Raw genomic sequence first — 20,318 nt, 5'->3', positions numbered from 1 at the left:
ACCCTACTCCAGGCTGGAGGAGGATGAGGTGGGTAATGTTGAGGGTCACAAGTGGGACTCTTGGGTTCCCCTCAAAGAAACTGGGAGGTGGTAATGGCCGAGCAGATATTCCTGGACCACTGCTGGTGGAGGATAATCTTAAGGGGATGGAGGCCCACTGCCCTCAATTCAAGAAACAGGATATTTTTCCTTCTTTGTACTTTGTGGGAGAAAGCAGCAAATTACAATAAAGCACAAAGTCGGCTGGCACTACTTTATTTAAAAAGTCAATTCCAGCTATGTATGGTCCTCAGGGTGGTTTCAGCCCAACAGAATTCCTGTGCTTACCACAAAGCATCTCAATCCATATCCATACTATTGGACGGTCCTCATCTACAACCAGGATGACCCCTAAAATATTATGAGCTTTTCTAGGACAACAGTGGTATTAAGTAGTGAATACACTATGCTTATCAAGACAAAAAAGCATTTAGAAAATTTCTCTCAACAAAGAGTGAAAAAAGGATTTGTTAATACCATCAGCCTACCAGGTAATTCAGTTAATACGGAACTCCATTTGCTAAGCAGCACAGTTACCTGAAGCTTTACTGTACATGGGACTGTTGCCAAAAATGCATACTGAGATGCTGTGGTCAGTGTAAAGGACAGATTTCAATTTCCTCAAATCAAATGTGAGTAATTCTATTACCCTATTTGATAGAATTCTCCAGTGGCCTATGGTAAAATATTAACTGGTTCTCTAAATGAAAAAATACAACTTGCTTTCAGGGTTTGACTTTTACAAGTTTTTGTTTCCTTTTACTCCCTAGAGGTTCACAAAGGCTTTTCCTGGCTTAATCCCCCTTGAGATCACACTCACCTGCCTTGCATAGGCCATCTCGATGTTATCCAGAGAGCTTCGACCAGGGAGTCCCACATCACTGATGTAGCTTGGCTGTGGATAAATACACATTCAGAATCAGTTAGGGACAGTATTCAGTCATGTGAAGAAATAAAATCACATCATAAACATATTCTTGTCTTTAACAGAGCTGTGAAAAGTCTGTTTCCTAGTTAAGAATTCCTCAAAATGATGATTTTAGGGATTTCAATAACATGCAACTTTTACTGTGAACACATGAGAAGAGAGCAGGCATGAGATTGGATTAACTAAAAAAGAGTGAGGGGCTGCATAAACCCTATCGATACCTCAATGACTGTTTCTGGAAATGTACATCTTTCCAATATTCTGTTTCAATCTCAAGCCCCCTCTCTACCTCATCTTCCCTTCCCATGTCTTCACACTAGTGAGGCCATTATTTTTATCAGTGGGCCTCCTTCAATCACATCAGGCAGTTGAGGGAAAGCAGTTTATAGAGTCAAACACCTGATTCAGACATTTCCACACTAGAGTCCACACTAAGACAACAGCTGCTGATTACTTTTCTGTTATCTGAAGATGTGAGACCAGGGCAAGTTGGACATTCATTCAGCAAATATTTGCTAAGTGCCTGCCACATGCACAGCTGTGCATATATCCATCTCCATAAGAACAAAAACAAGTCAGCCTGCAAAGCCTGTCCCCAAAGAGCTTACAATCTGAAGAGGAGAGTGCAATAAAAATAGTCATATATTACTTAACAATGAGGATAGGTTCTGAGAAATGCATCATTAGGAGATTTCGTCATTGTGTGGACTTCATGAAGTATACTTACACACACTAGATGGTTTGGCCTACTCTACACCTATGCTGTATGCATAGCCTATTGCTCCTAGGCTACATACCTGTAAAACATATTACTATACTGGATACTGTAGGCAACTGTAACACAATGGTAAGTATGTATATATTTAAACATAACTAAATATAGAAAACGCACATAAAAATATGGTATAATCTTATGAAGCCAGCCACCATCACATACGCAGTGCATGACTGTGTATGAAAAAAGTTTCAGTCTTTTTAAAGAAAGAATATTCATCTTTAGCTAAGCTTATTCCTTCTATAAAGAAATACAGATCAAAATTAGGTAAATTCTTAAGTTCCCACTGACTAGTTTGTACTGTAGCATAGCAGAGATCAAATTCTTTAAGCTTATCTCATTTATAAAAAAAAGCTGAATATTCCATATACTAAAATCTAAAATAAATCAGTTTAAACTAGGCTTTCTGTGAAACCAATAGGGAAGATAACAGCCAAGCTTCCCAGCACTATGAAGCTGGTAAAAGGAATAGTACAGTGGGCATGCACCAGGAGTGGGGGAGAGAGTGGAGGGGAGTTATCAGAAAGGCAGTTTGAAGCCCTTGGTTCTGGAGAATGAACACTGGACTGTCAAGAACGCCTGGGTTCCAGGAGGGCCATTTCACGCCCTGGCTTTGGGTTCTGGAGCAAAGCACCTCCTCAGATTCCCATTAGTCAAATGAAGGGGCTATCCTAGGTGATCTTGAGAGGTCCCCTCAGCTCTGATCTCCAGCTAACACTGGTATTAAAAGAGCTTAAACAGTTCACTGATCTGGGTAGATGCTGCTGGCTGGCCCAATGACCATTCCCAATTCCTACTTCTCACATCTTTACACTCTGCCACCTTTCAAGCTGGCATTTACAGTTATTAGGTTGGTGAAAAAGTGATTGCGGGTTTTGCCATTACTTTCAACGGCAATCACTTTTGCACCAACCTAATAAATGTACCCAATAGTGTGCTGGTGAATGTTTTTTAACAGCCAGCTCTTGGGAAAAGGGACGATGGGTAGCATTGCTGGTGTCTGTGGTTTAAATTCTCCCACCATGGCAGATTTCAAGCTACTCAAGGTGATATCAACTAGACTGCAAATTCCTTGAAAATTTAACAACAGGTCCTCATGTGCTGATCCCTATACACCACTGAATACACCCTTTTCCAGACTCTACTGCAGCAAGGAATGGCACACCCTAGTTCTAGCCAATGAGATGAAAACACAAGCCTGCTAGTACACTTGGGGATAGCTTCTGCTTTTACTGATTAGAGGGTTGAGGCAGGGGGCCTGTCATGGTTTTTCAGCTCTCTCCCCTTCTTTCTGCCTTGAATGCAAATATAATGTCTAGAGCTCCTGCAGCCATCTTGTGAACCTAAAGTAGATGGATGTGCTAGAGAGGGTAGTGTGCCAGGACAGAAAGGTGTTGGGTCCCTGACGGCACTGCAGAACTGGATTAACATCAACACTCTCCACACCTGCAGACATCTTGGCAGGTGAGAAATATACATCCCTATTCAAGCTACTAAAGCTCAAGGTTTCCACTACTCACAGCTGAAAGCATTCCTACCTGAAACACAGATTTAATTTAAAAAACCACTGGGTTACAATAATAACAACAGCTATTAATGAGCACTTACTATGTGCCAAGCACTGTTTGAATTTCCATGTTATTAACTCCACCACCCTATGAAGTAGGTACTTTTATTTATTTATCCATCTTACAGGTGAAGACACAAAGGCACACAGAGAGGTGAAGCAATTTGCCCAAGTTCACTTCAGTAGGAAGCAGTGGAGCTGTGGCTTGAATCCACAGTCTGGTAACACACTCTGTACTCTTTGCTACTGCTCTATCCTGCCTGCCAGGGCAGCCCAGGGCAACTCTCCAAAAACAGTCATCACAGAACAGTAGAGACTAGTAGTGGTAGTGGTGGTGGTGCTGGTGCTGGTGGTGGTGCTGGTGGTGGTGGTGGTGGTAGTAGTAGTAGTAGTAGTAGTGGTAGTAGTAGCAGCTGGAAATCCTGGATCCACTACTTATAACAATGTGACCTGGAGCATACTGCTGCCTTTAAGCCTCAGTTTCCTTAGCTGTAAAGTGGGGGTGGTAATGGTATCCACCACATAGGATTGGGATGAAGATTAAATGGGGAGAAAAATAGTATGAATCCCTACCTCACAGCACTGTTGTGAGGAATAAGTGGAAGACCTCAACACAGTGTCCAACATATGGTCAATAAACGCTAGCTGTTATCACTTTATAAACAAAAAGAAACCACCACAATGAACACAGGAGCAAATCCTACGCTCAACAACAACAGACCTGGACAGATATGGACACCTCAGACAGATGTGGACACCTGGACAAATATGGACACCTCAGAAATATGAACTAAAGTATTTTACTTTGTGCAGGCTGAAAGTCTCATTTCATTTTTCTACAATGAATACACATTCCTTGTTTGATGGAGGCCCCCTCAAGCCCCCCGGCCAGGGCATTTTATACTTCTGGACTCATTCTGAGTCTTCCTATTAACACTGTATTAAGGACTGTTCTCTAAGACAGCCACCTTTCTAAAACAGAGCTATCCAAAAGCTGGAGATTCCACAGTCTTTTTACAGGACACAGCACTAAGCCTGTTAATTCCAGTAACCTAGTCAAGGAGAATAAACAAGGAAATGAAAAGGAGAACAGCACTAAAGCATTTTCGCAAGGACACGGTTGTTGTAGCTAAATATACATGAGCAGCCTTGAGAAATATTTTCCAGTGCTAAAAACCTAATTTTTAAAATTATCCATTTAAGAAGTAGCTGGGTTTCAGCCTTCAAATTTCCATTTAAATTAATTTTGCCTAATGCTCTTGTTTTCAAAGGTACCTATCCTTCAGTTGCCCTTGACCAAGCCGCTATTTCACCACACATAAAGTCAATTATCCACAAGAGGATGTGTACGTGCACATTCCTGAACAGAGGAACCGGCAAATATTTAGCTGGAATTCCACAGCCAGGGACTGCCTGAGGGCTGGGAAAGCCACCAATCTCTGAGGTTCTCTGCACTGGGGCTTGGCGGAGCCATAGCAAGGACGACAGGACAAGATGACAGGAGCAGGGAGCCAGAGACCAAAAGAGCAGGGAAGACAACAGGGTTTCTTCTTTTAGAAGAAAACAAGCAGCTCACCCAGGAGTCTGGAGACAGACATGTGAAAAAACAGCAGCCTCTGGGAGCACAAACTGAGAACAGTCTCGTCAGAGTAGATGTGTTCCCAAGACAGCCATTCCAGGACAGGATGGTGACCGAAAGTGGCAGGAGGGAACTGCAAACTTTTATTAAGCACCTACTATTGTACAAAGTGTATCCAGGGATGCATAAAACTCTTTTCCCAAGGAAAGCACATTCTAGTTAGAAAAAAATGAAATGCAGGCCGGGCGCGGTGGCTCACGCCTGTAATCCCAGCACTTTGGGAGGCCGAGGCGGGTGGATCACGAGGTCAGGAGATCGAGATCATCCTGGCTAACACGGTGAAACCCCGTCTCTACTAAAAATACAAAAAATTAGCCGGGCGCAGTGGCGGGCGCCTGTATTCCCAGCTACTCGGGAGGCTGAGGCAGGAGAATGGCGTGAACCCAGGAGGCGGAGCTTGCAGTGAGCCGAGATCGCACCACTGCACTCCAGCCTGGGAGACAGAGCAAAACTCCGTCTCAAAAAAAAAAAAAAAAAAAAAAGAAATGCAGGCAGGGTGTGGTGGCTCATGCCTATAATCTCAGCACTTTGGGAGGCTGAGGCAGGTGGATCGATTGAGTCCAGGAGTTCAAGAACAGCCTGGGTGACATGGCGAAACTCTGTCTCTACAAAAAACAAAAACAAAAATTAGCTGGGTGTGGCGAAGCGCGCCTGTAGTCCCAGCTATAATACTTGGGAGGCTGAAGCGAGAGGATCGCTCGAGCCCAGGAAGCGGAAGTTGCAGTGAGCTGAGATTGCGCCACCGCATTCCAACCTGGGTGACAGAGACCCTGTCTCAAAGGTGGGGGAGAATAAGAAAAAAAGGAATGCAACTAGCACTCCTAGCAAAATGAATATAGGGTAGTAAGAAATACGATGATACTGCAGACGGAAAAGAATTTAATTTCTAAGTGGAATGTTTTGGCTTTATGTAAGCAAAACGGAAACACGGTGATTAATTTACAATAGTTAGCTTTAAAATCTGTAGGCAAAAGTCCAGTACTACTAGGAAAAAAAACACCAACCAGGGACCAGGGAGGACTAGGGTCCTAAATGCAATCCAGCTAATAACTGTGTGATCTTATTAACCCTACTAATGATTGTGTGACCATGGACAAAATGAGAGGAATACTTGGGCCACACATGGGCTGGAACACTATTAAAACTACTAAAAAACGACAGACACCTATGTGTACTAACCTAGGAGAAGTTGTAAAATATGTGAAAAAACATAATGCAAAATTATAGGAACTAACATATAAAATGATACTATTTGAGATAATAAATCAATAAGATATACAGATGTGCATGTAAGCCCCTGGGAGAAACTGGAAGGGTGTGCACCACTGACAGGTTGTGTTTGGGTGCAGGATGGGGAAGAGCAGCAGAGTGGGTCTACATTCCTCTACTGTCAGAAAAGCGCACAAGATCAGACAAAGGCCTGTTGAGTTGAGGTTTTTAAAAAATCTTTTTGAAAGAGCAGCAGAACACTTTCTATACCTGAACTCCTATTCAAACCCCTAACAGGTGAACTGGGTCCATCCCCAAGGAAACTGCCAGGGAACCACAAAATACAGCTCAGAATCCTATGGTCCACAGTTTTCAAACTTAGTTCATATTCTACTGTATTTCATCTAACAGTCCACCTATTGTAAAACACTGTTATGTATCAATAAGAAATTTTAAAATGCTGTTAATGATATAATGCTGAATTTAAGACATATCCTGATTTGAGAGCTGTTGAGATGTAAAACACATGCATGACTGATAAGTGATGGAATATGGTATTAAGAGTTATCAAAATTAGAGACTATGTTCAACATTTACTGTTCACATATCATAGTGTGGAATGTTACTATCATTATCTATACTTATTAAGCCACAGTTTAGCTTCTTTAGTGAGATTTCTTGCTGAGTCATGTTCCAGACAATACATTAAGGGATTGCTCATTGACTATGTCTAATACCACAAAGCAGCCACTAGACTACACTCAGGTTAAATTTACCTTTAAATGTTGTTTTAAAAGTTGGCTAAGGTACATCACAGATTCCCCAAACTGCTCAAATCCTGCATGCTGTCATGCAAGCCTCAACAGGGAAGTTCTTCCTCATGCTGAGCAGACGCAAAAACTGGGATGTGAGGATTCGTAGCCAGGGGTCTCATTTTAATTTCAAAGCACATCATTTTTATTCACACCACAACTTAAAGAGTTAGTAACAATCTTTCAATTCCTACTTTCCTCTAAAAAGTATACCTTTTTCTTCCAATGACATCCTAAGGAAATTAATTTCCCAAATTGACGCTATGCTACTGAAGCATCATTTCCTTTATTAAAACTTGCTAGGGGGGCCGGACGCAGTGGCTCACGCCTGTAATCCCAGCACTTTGGGAGGCCAAGGCGGGCGGATCACGAGGTCAGGAGATCCAGACCATCCTGGCTAACACGGTGAAACCCCATCTCTACTAAAAATGCAAAAACTTAGCCGGGCGTGGTTGCGGTGCCTGTAGTCCCAGCTATTCGGGAGGCTGAGGCAGGAGCATGGCATGAACCCAGGAGGCGGAGCTTGCAGTGAGCCAAGATCGTGCCACTGCACTCCAGCCTGGGTGATAGAGCGAGACTCCGTCTCAAAAAAAGAAAAAAAAAACAACTTGCTAGGAACAGATATTACCACTGTCTCCTTTAGAAGGAACTGGGGGAAACTCCTGTTATTGGAAGGTGTGGGAGAAACACGTTTCAGAAACCACTATATCCTAGTCTACTTTTTGCTAAACAATAACAACAAAAAAAAGCTTTGAGCCTCTCTTTATATTAAATTACCAAAATTTGGACATTTTCCTTCAAGTGTTAAGGTCAGCTCAAAATTATGTGAAGCTGCCTTCTTAACTAATGACTCTGTATTCCAACGGCCTTATTCCTGACAATAAGGTGCCCAGAAAAGAATGTTTTAGATATTGTCATACTCCTTTAATTATCTCCTCTATTTATATGCAAAGACTTTTTTGATTCCTAACAATACTTTATAAATCAAGGAAAACACTTAAAAAGGGATGGATCCATATTAAAATGATTAAAGTAAAAATGTGTATCTTACCAAATACCAACAATCGCACAAAGAATGCTAGAATATACTGACTGTGTACGCTATGCTAGGCACTGGGCCGGCCACTTTACATATTCTACATTCCTTACAACAACAGTTTTTTAAGAAAGACATTTCATGGCCAGACGCAGTGGCTCACACCTGTAATCCCAGCACTTTGGGAAGCAGAGGAGGGCAGCTCACTTGAGGTCAGGAGTTCGAGACCAGCCTGGTCAACATGGTGAAACCCTGTCTCTACTAAAAATACAAAAATTAACCAGGCATGGTGGCACATGCCTGTAATCCCAGCTATTCAGGAGGCTGAGGCATGAGAATCACGCCATTCCACGCCAGCCTGGGTGACAGAGTGAGACACTGTTTCAAAAAAAAAACAAAAACAAAATGATATTTCATAATGAGGAAGCCCAGGCTTGGGGACCCAAAGCCTGCTGAATACCAAAACCTGTCTTATGCCTTTTACATTGTGTAGTCTCCTATAAAGAGGGTGGACAAGGTGTCCGTCCATGTGAAGTATCACCTTTCCATTATTTTGAAGGAAATTATATGGAAAAGGCCTATAAAAACACAAGGTTCCACATACACACTGGAATGGTTAAATTTAAGACAGAAAACATCAAGTGTGGCAAGGATATGGAACAAATGGAATTCTCACATACTGCTGGTGGGAGGGTACACCAATACAACTATTTTGGAAGACAGTTTGGCAGTATCTACTAATGCTGAAAATATGCATACCCTCTGGCTCAGTAATTCCCCTCTTAGGTGTACCCAACAGAGATGCAAATATGTGCTCACCAAAACACACAAAAATGCTCACAATAGTACTATTTATAAAAGGACTGGAAACTAAAAGGTTCACCAATACTAGAATGGATAAACAAATTGCAGTTATACTGTTTAGCCATGAGAATGAATGGTTTAAAAGTACATGCAATAATATACAAAAGGTTACATAAAAGCAGCTAGAAACAACAGTAGATACTGTATGCCTCCATTTACATAAAGTTCAAAAACAGGCAAAATTAATTTATGATATTGGATGTCAAGATAGTGGTTTCCCTTGTTGATAGGGGGTGGTGATCAGAAAGGACCACAAAGAGGATTTCTGGGGCGCTGGCAATGTTTTGTTTCCTCATCTGGGTGTGTTCCATTTGTGATGATTCATTGAGTTGTATACTGTTTAAAAAATTTTTAATTTTTTGAGACAGAGTCTCACTGTGTTGCCCAGGCTGGGTGTACAGGCTGGGGTACAGTGGTGCGATCACAGCTTGCTGCAGCCCCAACCTTCTGGGCTCAAGCGATCCTCCCACCTGAGGCTCTTGAGTAGCCCAGACTACAGGAGCGTGTAACCATGTCCAGCTAATTAAAAAAATTCTTTTTGTAGAGACGGGGTCCCACTATGTTGCCCAGGCTGGTCTCAAACTCCTGGATTCAGGTGATCCTCCTGCCTCAGCCTCCCAAAATGCTGGGATTACAGGCGTGAGCCACTGCACTCAGCCTGAGTTGCATACTTACGTCTGTGCACTTTTCCATCTATACGTTATACATCAGGAAAAAAGTTCAAACAACAAACAACAAAATCTGTAAGATTCCAGAAAAGGGCAATTCTCTGGATAATCTGAAGTGAAGAAAGACCTGTATGCATCACTTGCCAACATTTACAAACTACTCTGCCAGGTGTCACAATAGAGAATAGCAAAAACATAGATAACTCCCTTCCAAGGGGATTTGAGGTCAAGTAAGAAGAGTCTACTAAACAGACTACTCTATTTTTAAGAGAAGAGCAATCAAGAAAGAACATCCCATTATCAATTTATAATTACATCCAAATCCCAATACAGAACACAACCTATTAACACCATTTTAAAAAGTGAAGTTTATAAAACCATGAGCTGTTCTAATTATTTGCTCAGATTCACAAAGAATTGAGAAACATTAGGCTGACCAACAATATTATACATTTGTTTTTCATTCCCAAAGACTCTGATTTCAGTCTGAAATCGTTTTAAGTCTAAGAAATAAGGGACAGGGTCCTTAATGAGCAATTTCCCAACACAATGACTTTGGCATCTATTTATTTGGGGGCTAGTTTAATAAAACAAAACCAAAAACCCTGGTGTTTACATCAGGAACAAACCAGGAAGAGATACCGGATGTGCAGTTACCCTTTGCAAACCTACCTATCCTTGACCTAGACTTCAGTAGAGTAAGAGTCCACAGGTCAACTGTCCTGGGTCTCACGAGCATATTATGTGTCTCTCTGAGCCTCAGTTTTCTTATCTCGATGTGCAAAAAGAATCTTAGCTACTCATGAAACAACTTCTGGGGAAAAAAAGACATCAGGAAGCACTGATGATATTACCTGAAAATATCCAGCACCATAATTTTTGTAATGTAATTTTAAATCTTCACCTCTAAATTACATGAAACTGCTTTTTAAAAGACAATAGGGAATGGCTATTATGGGTCAGATGCTTTACATTATCACTATCTTCCCCAATAATCTTATTTCAATCAGTAAAGACCCTGAAGGTCTGCAGCGTTAATTAAATAACATGGACAAAGCCTCAGAACTAGTCACTGATGATTTGGAAAAGCTAGGAAAAAGCCCAGGGCTGTCCTCCCTCAACAGCAGGGTGGTAAATGTGTGGCAAGCCCTGGCTCCCTCTGGCACTAAGGCAAAAATCACAGATAAAGGGAGACACTCTTTTTTGCTGCTCCTAGATGTAGCTTCAAAATCCCTCTCAGGAAAGACCTCTGGGATACATGAAGGGAAAAAAGAAAAAATGCAGAACAGAGCATGCAGTAAGCTAACATTTCTGTAAGAAGGAATGGGGATAAGAACATACAGTCTCATATACTTGTATAAAGACACTTTGCAAATTTACACAAGAAAGTACTAATGGTGATTAGCTATGGGGAAGACAAAGGGAGAAGAGAATAGGGTATTTGGGGACAGCGTGCTTTAATATTTGAATCATACAACCACACTGCATATATATATATGTATTTATATATATATATATATATATATATATATTTTTTTTTTTTTTTTTTTTTTTTTTTTGAGAGGGAGTCGCGCTTTTCGCCAGGCTGGAGTGCAGTGGCGGGATCTCAGCTCACTGCAACCTCCGACTCCCCTGGTTCAAGTGATTCTCCTGCCTCAGCCTCCGGAGTAGCTGGGATTACAGGCTCATGCCACCAGGCCCAGCTAATTGTTGTTATTTTTAGTAGAGGCCAGGTTTCAGCACGTTGGCCAGGATGGTCTCGATTTCCTGACCTTGTGATCTGCCCTCCTTGGCCTCCCAAAATGCTGGGATTACATGCATGAACCACCGCGCCCGGGCCACACTGCCTGTATTTTTAAATTAAATTTTAAAAACAGGGAAAAAAATCTCAACTTAGCACTACTGTCAGTCAGTTAACACTGGCAATTAAGAAAAGGGCTACTTAACATAACCATTCTATAATACACTGTTTCAATATATCCCTAATAGTTCAGTTAGTATGAAGTTAGCTACAGCCAAATGATTCACTCAACAAATATTTCCTGAGCTTCTACAGTATTCCAGGCACTGGAGATAAAGGAATAAACAAAACAAAGATCCTTATCTTCACTAAGCTTACATTCTAATGGGAGAAAGAGACAATATAAAGACATAAAACATACACCATGGCACATAGAAGGATGTGCCAAAAAGAAAAATACAGCAAGAGAAGGGGATATGCAAAGTGTTGAATAAGAAGGGGTTGGTTTGGATTTCAGGGCCTTAGAAGGTCTGAGATGGCAATGGGTAAATATCTGAAGGAAGTGAGAGAGACTGCCATGCAGTCCTTTGGGGGAAGAGCATTCCTGGCAGAAGCAACAGGAAGCACAGAGGACTGGAGGAAGCAGCAGGGCTACCAGGTTTGCTGAAGGAACCTGTAAGAAGCCTGTTCGGCTGGTGCAGCAAGAGCAATGGGGAAAGCAGCACAAGATGAGCTTGGAGAGGCAACAAGATCATGTCATGTAGGGACCCACATGTCAAAGTGAAGACTTTGGTTTTCATTCCATGTGAGATGAGAGTCACTGAAGGGTTCTGAGCAGAGAAGTGACTCAATCTAACCTGTCTTTTAACAGTTGTGTTCTTGCTGCTGTGTTGAGAAGAGACTGTAGCAGCGTGCAACAGCAAAAGCAGAAAGACCAGAGTGGTCAGCAGCCTCTAAGATGGCCCCAATAACTCCCACCTCCTGGTAGTCAAGCCCTTGTATAATCCTCTCCCCTGGAGTGTAGGCTGGATTTAGTGACTTACTTCTAACCAACAGAGGTGGGATACTACTTTTAAGTTATAGAAAGATAATAGTTTCTGTCTTGGGGGCTCTTTAGCTCTCCCTTGGACCCATTCCCTCTTGTTCTAGGGGAAGCAAGCTATCACGCTGTGAGCAGCACAATATAGAGGCCCATTTGAAAATAATGTCTGCAGCCAAGAGCCAGAGAGGACTTAAGGCTTGCCAACAGCCATATGAATGACCTTGTGAGTAGATGCTCCTTGCATCTAGCCTTGAAATGAGTGCAGCCTCGGCCAATATCCTGATTGTGCCTAGAGACCCTGAGCCAGAAATACCAAGTAAGAAGCTACACACTTGTTTTCAACAAACAAGGTTTGGAGAATCTGTTACATGGCAATAACAACAACCAGTTAGGAGGCCAGTTCAATAATCCAAGCAAGAGATGACAGTGATTTGTACCAGAGTGTTAAAAGTGGAGGCAGTGAGAAGTGGTTGGATTCTGGGTATATTTTAAGATAGGGTTAAATGGATTTGTCAACATGTGAAAGAAACTGGGTGTGAGATGGGCAAGATGGAGAGAACAAAAGTGAGGCTGAGGTGTCTGATCTGAGCAAGCGAAAAACTGGAATTGCCATTTATAAAGATAGGGAACTCTGTGAGAAGAGAAGGGGGATAGGGAAGGAGTTGCTATCATGACTCAATTCTGGACATATTTAGCCTGTGATGGCAATGAGACACATAAGCAGAGCCAAGAAGGCAACTAGATAAATTAACACTGGCTAGATAAATTAACTAGGTAAGTTAACACTAAGGTTCAAGGCTGCAGGCGTAAATCTGAAACTCTTTGACATATAGATGATAGGTATTTAAAGCCCCAAGCCCAGATGAAATCACAGGACAGAGATTGAGAGAGAAACTGAAGAGGTCAAGGACTGAGCCCTGGGACACTCAAACCTGTAGACGTCAGGCAATTTGAGGAAAGCTCAGCAAAGGAGACTGAGAAGAAGCAGGCAGACATGTTGGAGGAAGTCCAGGCAAATGTGGCATCCTAAAAGCTAAGTGTTTCAAGGGGAAGACAGTGATCCACTGTGCCAAAAATACTAGTCAAGTAGACAAGCATTCTTTGACTTCATGTTTTTATTAAGAGTAGTTTATCTTTTGCATTCAAGCTACCTCGCTTTCCTGAGTAAAGTCAAGGGCGTCTTCTCCTGATGCCAGTAGTGTGTGCAGAATTCGCTGTTTCACTTGCTCCCACTCAACCAACATTGACTCTCGATGGTACTCCTCAGCCATGCCGAAGGTCTGTCAGAAAGGAACAGAGAACAATGACCCTCAGGAAAAAAACCAAAAAAAACATGGTTTAAGACCCAACAGAAACCTAAAGCCCTCCAGACAAACCACTTCTCCATAGGTAGAGAAAAAGCAATCTACTTTAAAAATTATCTTTAAAGAATTTACTGGCTGAGCATGGTGGTTTACACCTGTAATCCCAGCATTTTGGGGAGCCAAGGCAGGCAGATGGCTTGAGCCCAGGTGTTCAAGAGCAGCTTAGGCAACATGGCAAAACCCTCTGTACAAAAAATTAGCTGGACACGGTGGTGTGCACCTGTAGTCCCAGCTACTTGGGAGGCTGAGGTGGGAGGATCACTTGAGCCCAGGAAGTCGAGGCTGCAGTGAGCTGTGATCGCAACATTGCACTCCCTCCTGGGTGACAGAGCAAAACCCTGTCCCAAAACAAAACAAACTGCACTCCAACCCGGGCAACAGAGCAAGACCTTGTCTCCAAAAATAAATAAATAAACTTACTGACAACTGTTTGCAACATACCGTATTTCACTGATTTTAAGACATTTTAATAAAACTTTGGTAAAATATAAACTTTTTTTTTTTTTTTTGAGACACAGTCTCACTCTGTCGCCCAGGCTGGAGTGCAGTGGCGCAATCTCGGCTCACTGCAACCTCTGCCTCCACGGTTCAAGTGATTTTCCTGCCTCAGCCTCCCGAGTAGCTGGGATTACAGGCACCCACCAACATGCCTAGCTAATTTTTATATTTTTACTAGAGACGGGGTTTCACCATGTTGGCCAGGCTGGTCTCGAACTCCTGACCTCAGGTGATCTGCCCACCTCGGCCTCCCAAAGTGCTGGGATTACAGGTGTGAGCCACCGTGCCCAGCCCACATAAACCATTTTTAAGTGTATAGTTCAGTGGTATTAAGTACATTCTCATTGTTGTGCAATCATCACTACCATCTCTTAGCTCCTGGCAACCACCACTCTACTTTCTGTTTCTGTGAATTTGACTACTCTAGGTACCTCACATAAATGGAATCATACAGTATTTGTCTTTTTGCGAGTGAAATAAGCCAGAGACAATCAGCATAATGTCCTTAAGAGTTGTAGAAAGTGTCAGAATTTCCTTTCTTTTTAAAGCTGAAAAATATTCCATTGTAAGAATATACCACATTTTCTTTATCCATTCATTCACTGATGGACACCTGGGTTGCTTCCACTTCTTGGCTTATGTGAATAATGCTATAAACGTGGGTGTACAAATATCCCTGCTTTCAATTCTTCTGGGTGTATACTCAGAAGTGGAACTGCATGGTAATTTTATTTTTAATTTTGTGAGGAACCGACATACTATTTCCATAGAGGCTGTACTATTTCACATTCCTACCTGAAGTGCACAAGGGTTTCAATTTCTCTACATCCTCACCAACACTTAATACGTTGTTTTCTGGTCACACGTGGTGGCTCATCCCTGTAATCCCAGCACTTTGGGAGGCCGAAGCAGGCAGATCACTTGAGGTCAGGAGTTCAAGATCACCCTAGTCAACATGGCAAAACCCTATTACTACCAAAAACACAAAAATCAGCTGGGTATGGTGGTATGTGCCTGTAATCCCAGCTACTTGGGAGGCTGAAACATGAGAATCACTTGAACCCAGGAGGCAGAGGTTGCAGTGAGCTGTGACTGCACCACTGCACTCCAGCCTGGGCAACAGAGCAAGACTGTCACAGAAAACAAAAACATAAAAACCATATATATATATATTTTTCCCTGTTTGTTGCTTGTAACCATCCTAATGGGTGTAAAGTGGTATCTCACTGTGGTTTTGATTTATGTTCCCCTAATGATTAGTGATGTTGAGCATCTTTCCATGTGCTTATTAATATAAACATCTTTATAAAAGCTCTGAAATTAGATCATATGTCATAGCAGTATTTTTTCTTTGTAGCATATAAAATAATGATGGATTATAAAATCAATAGTATCTTACGATATAATAAACATCTAAGATAAGAAAAAACAAGTTTCTCCCAGTGTTTTATATTATTATTTTTTCTTTTTTCTGTTGCCCAGGCTGGAGTGCAGCGGAATGATCTCAGCTCACTGCAAACTCCGCCTCCTGAGTTCATGCCATCTTCCCACCTCAGCCTCCCAAGTAGCTGGGATTACAAGCATGTGCCACCACAAACGGCTAACTTTTGTGTTAAGACTTTTAGTAGAGACAGGGTTTCACCAAGTTGGCCAGGCTGGTCTCGAACTCCTGACCTCAAGTGATCCGACCGCCTTGGCCTCCCAAAGTGCTGGGATGACAGGCGTGAACCACTGCACTAGGCCCCAGTGATTTGATTTGATTTTTTAAAGAAACACTAATACTTTCGTAGGAGGAAGCAAACCAGTAAAAGAAAAAGAGCCTTCTGGGATTAAACTGCCTACCAGGCTACTCAAAGTTCTGAAAAGCCACTGTCTACTGGTAGTTGCAGGTAGCTGCCAAAATAAAGGCATTCAGAAGGAAAAGAAAAAAGAAAGGAAGTCTGGGGAGGGGGCAAGAGAGGGAAGAAGGAAGATGACAAAAAAAAAAAAATCTGAGAATTAAAACAACATAGATATATTGAATTATGACCATTCTCAGCCTATTATTCTCCAATTGGCAGACGAGGTTTCCCATCAGCTTAAGCCTTTTCAAAAAGCCATTTCATTTACAATCAGATTGGCATCTAATTAGGCAGCAATATGGGAATGAGTATTAGCAATGCCTGCTTTATTATTGGCAACACAGATAATTTATACTGATAATATTGATATGCATGAGCTTTGGGGAGATGTTAGAAAAATTACATACATATACTCTTCCTACAATTGGGATGTTTCGTTTTAGACCAATATTTATTAAAATGTGAAAAAAGGACATCAGACATACACACACACAGACACGTGATTAAGAAGAAGGTTGGTGCGTTGCTGGGCCCTTTTCTAATACATATTCTGCAGACACAGGAGAAATGATAATTACAAATTTTAAAAACAGTCTTCCAACTGGTTTTTTTCTTTTCACTGAGAGTCAGGCAGAATGGAGCATTCCAGTCAGTTAGCCTGAGCTGAAAAATACCCAGAGAAAAACCTTTGCTTCTTGCTCACATCAGTAAACTTAAACATGAAAGTTATGCATTTTAAATCAAGAGACGCATGATGGAACACAAAGGTGGGGTGGTGGGGGGGAGAGATAATTTTCTTAGAAGTTGTCCAGAAAGAATGGACAAGTGTAAGCCACAATTTTGTCTAAAACTTTCCTATATAGTGGTCAAACCAACTGCCTCCTCAGCCTCTAGCCTCTCCCAGCAAGGTAAAATGGAGGGCCAGGTAGCACAAGGATCAGGTAGGGTAGAAGTAAGGAGGCAGGGGGAGGTTGATACGCTATACAGCCTACCGAGCTGCAACACGAAGTGAGCACACCACAAAGTGTAGCAAGTCTTTTTTCTTAAGGACAAGACCTCTGGCTAAGAGTGGCAGAGTAGCAAAGGCAACTAAAGAAAACAGACAATACATCACCCACAGAGACTGCTGAAGAGGACAGTGGAGACAGACTTTCAGCATCAGGTAAGGGTCAGAATGACGACAGTGGGAATTAACCATTCCCTGTTAATTGGGCTGCCTGCCTGTGTGCCAAGAACTCCTGCTTAGTACTTTGAAAGTAGTTTGAAAACTATCAGCTTTCCGGGTTCAAATCCTCAGATATATCTGAAAGTATGCCAGGCTACTCATTTAGAAACACCCTCAAAACCTGAATGAACAGTGCTGTAGTTCTATTTACCATTAGTGTGATAAGGAGCTTCAAATAAAAATAAATGGCCCAGGCGGACAAATTGCTTGAGGTCAGCAGTTCGAGACCAGCTTGGCCAACATGGTGAAATCCCATCTTTACTAAAAATACAAAAATTAGCTGGGCATGGTGGCAGACGCCTGCAATCCCAGCTACTCGGATGGCTGAGGCAGGAGAATCACTTGAACCCTGGAGATGGAGGTTGCAGTGAGCCAAGATCACGCCATTGCACTCCAGCCGGGGTGACAGAGCAAGACCCTGTCTCAAAAAATAAATAAATGATCCAATATCAAAATTCTCTTCCCTTCATTGCATCACCCCCAGCTTAGCTTAATTACATTAGAGGTAATGGAACATTCAATCTGTGGGCTAAGCAGGGATGATCAGCCACCCATCTGTCCCATTCCAATCTATTCTGTTTATATCCACATCTGAACCATTGAACTAAAGTGCAAAGAAGAATGCTAACTAGAGGAACCAATGAGAGGGAATCAACAGAACTGCTCAACTAATAACTAAGAGAAGAGGAAGGCAATGAGAGTCTAAGGTGAGGTGGGAAGCAGTGATAAGAAACTCAAGAGAAAAGAAAAAGGATAAGCTGGAAGGGTATGGAGAGATCCAAAAATTAAAAGGAAGGCAAAACAAACCACAGAAAATGACAAGACAGTGGAGAAACTATTATAAATTAAATCTGAATCTCTCAAGTTATTGTTCTGTGTGGAAAATATTTCTCTTTGAACACAGTTCAGAAAAAAAGCATGGAAAGAATTGGGCAGCTGAATTAAGAGCAGGTGGGGAGCATTTGAACCCCATTTTCATAAAGGGAAGAGGGCAATATGCTTTGACTTCACACCCGTTTATTACTGCACTGTTGCTGGCTTTTAGAAACACTGCATATGTTCTGATAATGTTGTTCTGTTTTTGCTGGGATGTACCAAATGGGGAAAGACAGGACACACTTCTGGTTTTGTAGCTTGTTTTCTTGGCATTTCAGCAGGACATTGGCAAGTTATTCAAACATGAAATAGTCACAAAAATACCAGAAAGTTGCTCACTTTTTGTGTGAAAATGATTCTTGCTCAGTGGCAGTTTCCTGGTGTCCAGACTGGTCAAAGGTCTCCCCCTAGGCTGGCTCCCAACACTGGAATGCCTCCCTCACAAACACATATGCACACATTTTGCACTGTGGTATGTCACCTAAATGTTTTGGCTGGCTGCACATTTAGTCTCAGTATGGCACAATGTTCAGAGACTGCCAATTCCAGAAACACATTCTGTGGGGTAAATGGATTAATAAAGCTTGGTAGCATTCAACAATCCTAATTTAATTTCATTGGTCCTTTACAGCAGGAGAATCAATGTTGGTGAGTAACTCAATGTGTGAACCAAAAAAAAATCCTTTAAAAAATATTTTCAGATCTGAATCAAGTGAATTTCTCTGTATCTATGACTAAGTACTATTGCCAACAATACAATTAATGACATTTTGGGGATTTTATTTATTTTTTTGAGACAGAGTCTCACTCTGTCACTCTGGCTGGAGTGCAGTCGCACGATCTCAGCTCACTGCAACCTCTGCCTCCCAGGTTCAAGCGGTTCTCCTGCCTCAGCCTCTTGAGTAGCTGGGACTACAGGTGTGCACCACCACACCTGGCTAATTTTTGTATTTTTAGTAGAGACAGGGTTTTGCCATGTTGGCTGGGCTGGTCTTGAACTCCTGACCTCAAGTGGTCCACCTGCCTTGTCCTCTCACATTGCTGGGATTACAGGCGTGAGCCACTGTGCATGATGGGAATTTTATTTTGATAATTAAACATATCAGTCATTTAAATAATGACTTTGGAACATTTCCTTATAAACTGGAGCTGGCAAGTCTCCCTGCTGCCCTATTTCACCTCAGTACTACCGAGCCATGTTCACCCTCACAGAATATTTTAATAAAGAACACTGAGAAGCAGCATTTTTTTCACTTTATTATTTTTGAACTACATAACTAATAAATAAATTTCACTGGATATAAGAATTAAATAAGTAAACAGCAAAATAGAGGTGTCACTTCAAGCCTACTCCCTTTGCAGAGAGGGCCACTGCTAGCTGATGGAATGTACCCTGCCAGCCTCCTTCCTGGGGAAAGCTGCACTTCTAGAACCAATTCCACAGGACAACTAGCCTTTCTTTTCCCTCATCAAAAGGCCCCAATGGCCCAAAAATCTCTTTCACTATAATGGGATATTATGGAAAGGTTTTGATATTTGGATCCTTGTCAGAAATAAATGGAGATAACTCACATGTTAGTAAACAATCTTTGAGAATCTTGCAGGACTGCTTGTTGCAGAACATTGTTGCACATATAATGGCTGCTCTTTGGCGGACTTATTTACCATCTTTTCAAGTATGGAGCTAGTTTTATGTGTGTGTGCTTTTTTTATGTTTTTTGAGCTTGGAGAAATTGTTAACATAAAAGGTGGTCCACTCATATTGTGTAATAAAAGGAAAATAAGTTGAAGGAAATTGTCAGTGATCACAGCTGCTTTTCTGAACTGCTGATTCAGTACAAACCAAAATACCATTTATACAATAACAATGAAACCACTAATTTCCTGGTGTTTCCATTTTAAGATTAATTTAATAGTTAATTGTCCAGTCCAGTGTCTCAGATGCATTTCAGTCACTAAATACATAGAGTTATAAAGCATGGTATTCTCCTCAAAAAATGGTTCCTGTAGAACTCTGTAGGAGAGAACTAGGCATGGGACAGATTCCAGCTTCCAGATCCTACACTCCCCTAGTATATACTGCTACCCCTCATCTGCTTTTTTTTTTTTTTGACAGGATCTCGCTCCTCATTCTGTCCCCCAGGATGGAGCGCAGTGGCGCGACTCGGCTCACTGCAGCCTCTACCTCCCAGGT

General features: G+C 41.8%; 1 protein-coding gene across 4 annotated transcripts in view; it reads right to left on the bottom strand.

Annotated features, from left to right (window-relative positions):
* The window catches only part of NUP93 (nucleoporin 93), a 118,444-nt gene that overhangs the window by 30,810 nt on the left and 67,316 nt on the right, over window positions 1-20,318 (bottom strand). For all 4 annotated transcript variants that reach the window (XM_032157399.2, XM_058441016.1, XM_058441017.1 and 1 more), the window contains 2 exons: window positions 13,472-13,600; window positions 860-934 (listed from right to left, as the gene is read on the bottom strand). In XM_032157399.2, coding sequence (XP_032013290.1) covers window positions 860-934; window positions 13,472-13,600 — 204 coding nt within the window. The remainder of the gene's footprint in view (window positions 1-859; window positions 935-13,471; window positions 13,601-20,318) is intronic.

Source organism: Hylobates moloch, unplaced genomic scaffold, assembly GCF_009828535.3.
Source record: "Hylobates moloch isolate HMO894 unplaced genomic scaffold, HMol_V3 SCAFFOLD_6, whole genome shotgun sequence".
NCBI lineage: Eukaryota > Metazoa > Chordata > Mammalia > Primates > Hylobatidae > Hylobates > Hylobates moloch.
The sequence above is the reverse complement of the archived record's forward strand: the minus strand, read 5'-3'. Positions and strand labels throughout refer to the sequence as shown.